At 35.6% G+C, this 6331-nt stretch overlaps 1 protein-coding gene across 1 annotated transcript in view; it reads left to right on the top strand.

The window, feature by feature from the left end:
* The window catches only part of LOC106876364 (uncharacterized), a 77733-nt gene that overhangs the window by 48790 nt on the left and 22612 nt on the right, over positions 1-6331 (top strand). Inside the window, exon 2 of the mRNA XM_052967672.1 lies at positions 5210-6241. Within this exon, the coding sequence (XP_052823632.1) occupies positions 5210-6241 (1032 nt within the window). The remainder of the gene's footprint in view (positions 1-5209; positions 6242-6331) is intronic.

Here is a 6331-nt window from a genome sequence, read left to right as displayed (position 1 = left end):
TTGAGGTCGATAAATTAAGTACCAGTTACGCACTGGGGTCGATATAATCAACTTAACCCATTTGTCTGTCCTTGTTTGTCCCCTCTGTGTGTAGCCAGCCCCTTGTGGGCAGTAACGAAATAAGAACAGCCTGCTCATGAAATTGATATGCAATTGGCTGAGCACTTTTCAAACACATCATCATCATCGTCGTTTAACGTCCGCTTCCCATGCTAGCATGGGTTGGACGATTTGACTGAGGACAGGTGAACCAGATGGCTACACCAGGCTGCAATCTGATTTGGCAGAGTTTCTACAGCTGGATGCCCTTCCTAACGCCAACCACTCCGAGAGTGTAGTAGGTGCTTTTACGTGTCACCCGCACGAAGGTCAATACCCTTAATGTAGTTCTTGGGGAGATTCAGCTTGACACAGAATGTGATAAGGCTGGCCCTTTGAAATATAAGTACAGTTTACTTTTGCCAGCTGAGTGGATTTGAACAATGGGAAATAAAATGTTTTGCTTGAGGACACACTGCATTACTGGGAATCGAACTCATGACCTTACAACTGTGAGCTGAATACCCTAATGCCTAAACCATGCATCTTCACACTACGGTGTAAGTATATGTGTATATCTGCGTGTCATGCAGATGTCATTTATTTTGACATTTGCAAGGCCTTTAACAAGGTTCACCACTACATCGTATTAAAGAAACTAATGTTGGAATTCAAAGGAAATTATTAAGGTAGATTCAAAGTTTTGTGGTGAACTGAACCCAGCATGTGGTGATAGATGGTGTTTGATCAAGCTCAGCAAGAGTTATTAGTTGAGTCCCACAAGGCACTGTATTGGGCCCACTCTTTTTCATTACTTACATCAATGACATCATTGACATTGTCAAACATAACAGCATTAAAATATTTGTGGATGACTCTAAGCTTTTGAAGGTCATTGACAGGGTAGATAATGGGACCTGTTTGCTGTTATCCCAAAAATACAATATGCAGCTAAACGAGAATAAATTCGAAGTAATCCACCTCAGTAAAGAGACTGCACTTAAACTACCATGCATGCTTCCTTTGAGTGAAAACCTCATGGCATCAAACACCACCAGGAACCTGGGAGTAACTGTTGACAACTTGAGCTGGAGTGCCCACATAAACAACAAAGTTGAGATGGTTTACACGGCATGCTCCTTGATCCTCAGGACTTTTCAGTCAAGAGATGCTCCTATCATTATCCTTCTCTTCTCCACCTTCACCCGCCCTCACTTTAAATACTGTTGTCCACTGTGGTCTTCAATGTGCTGCCACAAAGGTTAAGAAATTTGCATGAGGTGGAAGAAGATGTCTTCAAAAGGAACTAGACATCCTCCTGTCTACAATGCTGGATGAACTAACAGCCCAACATAAAGTGCAGACGAGGGCAGCGGAATCAAACTCTCTTATATACCAAATGTACCAATAGCTGGGACAAAGGCACACACAGGAGTGGTGATATGAAACACCCAGAGTGAGGAAGTCAGAAAGACCATGGTGGTGCTCCAGCATGACCACACCTGCATGGCTGAAATGAGTAAAAGGAGTATGTGTGTGTATATATATATATATATATATATATATATATATACATACATTTAATATTATTTGCATGTATACATTTGTGTGTGTATATATATATATATATATATATATATATATATGTATGTATGTATGTATGCATATGTATGTATATTCACATATATGCATATATACATATATACAGACATATATATGAATGTGTGTGTGTGCATATTTGCATATACCTATACATTCATGCATACATATACATACATATATGTGTGTGTGCATATTTGTATATATGTAATATCTACATACATGATAGCATTATTGATTTTTTTAAAAAATCTTCTGGAATGTTCCTTAAGGCAACATATATTTTCATGTGCGTGTTCTTATTCCTTTCTTATATTTAATTTTGACCTATATATGCGTATGCATTGTAAATTGTGAAGAGAACTCATCCCCGCTGTCTATGGACTGTTGAAGCACAGTAAAATGGCAAATGGCTTGCATGTAGTTAGGTCAATATCTTGATTAAATGAATTAAGAATATTTGCTCTGGATTTTTAATGAAATGAGGCCTTTGTTGAACTATGGTCTCTTTGATTTTTTTTGTAGAAGAATTATACAGAAAGATTTATCCATGTATGTGTGTGTGCTTGTGTGTGTGTGAATATGCGTATATGCACACACGCACACACACACATATATATATGCACATGTCTGTTATTTATGTAGTTATGTATATATGCATATATATACAGGTATATATGTATTTATGTACATATATATATGTATATATGTATGTATATAGATAGATAGATAGATAGATAGATAGATAGATCGATAGATAGATAGATAGATAGATAGATAGATAGATAGATAGATCGATAGATAGATAGATAGATAGATAGATAGATAGATAGATAGATAGATAGATACACACATATCCTCATCAATTATCAATTTTTAACATTCATTTTGGATGTAGACGTGGGTTGTACTCTTTGACAGGAACCAACAAGCTGAAGGACGGCATCAAGCCCAAATGCTCACTCTGACAGTGTTTCTACATGTGGATGCACTTCCTGACGCAACCATTCTATAGATTGTGTGCGGTGCTTTATCTTGGCATTAGCACTAGTGTTGTTTGTAAGTAGCTTGCAAGGCAAGATCCCCTTGACTGAGTGGGTATGTAGTATTGAGGGAGACAGTGTCATGCCAAATTTTGAAAAATAAAAGCATGATTAAAGGAACATGAACAGGAAACGGTGTCATGCTGTAAGAGGGATATATGGTTTCGCTTGTTGGAAATAGAGAGTGACAGAGAAGGGGAGAGCACTCTCTCAGGGTAGACGCTAAATATAAGAGAGAACAGGGATTGAGTACTGGAAATGGTGGGTGAGCAGATAAGCACACTAGAGCATGAAAGAGATGTTACAATAATTATACTCAGCAAATAAGCAAAAATATTATCAATTCACATGAGGCATGCTGGATAATATTTTTGCTCACCCACTGAGTATAATCATTGCATCATAAAGTATGCCTATTAGCGTTTAATGCATTATAGCACCAATGAGTTGCTGTATCCTGAAAAGAGTTGTTTGTTATACAAATGTACCCTGGCCACCCACAAATGTCTGTCCATTTTTTGTCTATTATTTACTTGGGGTATATTTCTTATAGTCAATGTTTGTTCTGCTGGATCTTTTTATCCTCATTAGGATTCCGGCCAATCAATACACTAATTGTGTACATATCTTTTCCATGTTTATATTAGTGTCTTCTCATTCCTATATATATATATATATATATATATATATATATATATATATATATATATATGTATATATGTATGTATCTATGTATCTGTGTATGTACACATGTTTTTGTACATATACATATGTGAATATTCATTTATTCATTTACTTGTTTCAGTCATTTGACTGTGGCCATGCTGGAGCACTGCCTTTAGTCAAACAACTCGACCCCAGGACTTATTCTTTGTAAGCCTAGTACTTATTCTGTCGGTCTCTTTTGCCAAACCACTAAGTAACGGGGACGTAAGCACACTAACATTGGTTGTCAAGCGATGTTGGGGGTGACAAGTACAGACACACACACAAATATATACATATACATATATATATATATATATATATGTATATATATTTCTACGAAATCCACTCACAAGGCTTTGGTCAGCCTGAGGCTATAGTAGAAGACACTTGCCTAAGGTGCTACACAGTGGAACTGAACCCGGAACCATGTGGTTGGAAAGCAAGCTACTTACCACACAGCCACGCTGCGCCTATATATATATATATATATATATATATATATATATATATATATATATATATATATGTATGTACACACACACATATTTGCATGCGTGTGTGTTTGTGTGTGTGTGTGCAGGTAGATAAACAGGCAGACAGACTGATAGACAGATAGACACATAGATAGATACCCATATATATTTATGTATATTTAGCTGTATATGTATATTCATTTGTATGTCTTTGTATATACATGTATTTATATGCTTATCAATATATAAGTAAATAAATGTGTTTGTATATGTGTGTGTGTGCGTAGGGGTTGTGTGTATCTTGTTGGATATGCAAGGCCTTTCTTTGCTGTATGAGTATTGGTGTTTTTTTCACATCACTTTGTCTACCTGATCCAACTGTTTCTGTTCCTTGTGATCATAGATATTGCCTTTTGTCAGCCATGATCTCTACATCTCTACCCGAATGTTAGATTAAAGTTTATGCTACCAAATAAGTTTCTTTCGCAAACAATTGACCTAAGCCTTATTGCAATATTTAATGCATATTATCTTCATCTCACATTTGATCTGTTAATAAATGCTATTTTAGCGTGGTTGTAATATATTCTTCATTGGATGTTCACAATACATAGGTTGCATGTGAAGACAATGACCACACTAAACAATAAATGAGTTTTCAAATATTTTATTAACACACATCATTTATATTTACAAGTGTACATCCAATAAATTATGGGAACAATGTTCAATGAACATAATGGTTAGGAATCTTCTGTAATATAACTTGCTAGATAATATTATGAAAGTAGTATGTGTGTTACTTGATACTACAAGTTAAGGTTGGTACCTTTTAGTGAGTTCAATATAAACCTATTACATAAAGAAAAGTGAAAGAGGAGGAGAGACCAATTTACTAAAGACAAGTGACAGAGGAGGAGAGACCAATTTACTAAAGACAAGTGACAGAGATTTCCCTAGATGACTGAGTAATACTGACCTGATATTGAACTTACCAGCTTTTAAAACTGAAAGCCATTCAGTAAAACTGCTTGGTGGGAAAACTCTCATTGCTTAGTTTTATTTTTCAAATATTGAAATCATTTGCACACATGGAAATGCTTCAAACAAATGGTAATACTCACTGAGTTCAATTTTTTCCAAGGTTGACTTTGCCTTTCATCCTTTCACAGTTGATAAAATAGGTACGAGTTGAACACGGGGACTGATGAAATCAATTTATCTCCTCGCCTTCCCCACCCCCAAATTTGTGGGCCTGGTGTCAAAACTTGAAATCAATAATTATTTTATTTTAATTATCTGTTTCTTTTATTGCAATTTTAATTTGTTATTTTATTTATTTTGCAGATGGAAAATGTTCAAGCAAACAATCGTCGAAGAGTAATGAGGCGCTCATTGAGACAAACGAAAAATTACCATCATCGCCACAAAACAAAGCTAATATATGTCTCGAAGAAGTGTTACAGAAGGTAAATCAGTGTCTGAAAAGACTCAGCACTCCAGAAGACATAGATATACTAAACACAGACTGTTATAATGATATTAAAGTTGTGTGGGAAGCTTCGCAGTACAATCCAAACATCCATATACGTAAATCAGTGGCCTTATGTCTTTACCAATCAAAGTTTGTCAAAATTTTCAAAAACATTTGGCTCTGTGTACACCAAGTTCACATCTTTCACAAAGATAATATTAAACAGTGGCGGAAACTAAAGAAAAGCCTGTCGGTTCTATGGAATACATGTGACATAAACAGCGAAGTATGTCAAGACGTTTGTGACAATGGTTTAATCTCAATACTCCTGCATGCACTTGTGAATGTTTCAAACACACGATACTCTGAGGATGACAAGAAACAATATTACGTGAAAGCCATTCTAGGAATCATGCACAATGTTGTACGTCACAATAGCGATGGACGTTTACTTCTGCGTGAGTGTGGTGGAGTTCGGGCTCTTCAACATTTGTTCAAGTCAGATCTTGACATGATCCGTGCTAAATCTCTCATTGTACTCTCTTATGTTGTCGATGAGACGGAGAGCGAATTGCTCAATTCGAACAGTGACCTGCTCAGTTTCATTTTGGATATTTTCGATAGGGCATTAAACTCCCCTAATCACTTCAGTAGCAAATATGGAATGTGTGTAACAGAAATTCTCAGGGGTTTATTTAACCTGTCTGCAAGTGATGTCAACAAAGTGCAACTGGTTCAGAATGGTATCTTAACATTTTATGTTCGTCTTTTACAAGAAGAAAATCTATATATAAACAATCCCCTTTCTGAAGAGGAAATTCTTTTAGTTATAAATGGACTTTGGGCACTTTCTTTCAATGGCAAGAACAAAGCATTAATTCAAAAGGAAGCAGGATGTCTTGAAGGTATGTATGAATATGTGTGTATGTATATGTGTATGTGTGTGTGTATATATATATATATATATATATATATATATATATATATATATATAT

The sequence above is a fragment of the Octopus bimaculoides genome, chromosome 4 (genome assembly GCF_001194135.2).
Source record: "Octopus bimaculoides isolate UCB-OBI-ISO-001 chromosome 4, ASM119413v2, whole genome shotgun sequence".
Lineage (NCBI taxonomy): Eukaryota > Metazoa > Mollusca > Cephalopoda > Octopoda > Octopodidae > Octopus > Octopus bimaculoides.
The sequence above is the reverse complement of the archived record's forward strand: the minus strand, read 5'-3'. Positions and strand labels throughout refer to the sequence as shown.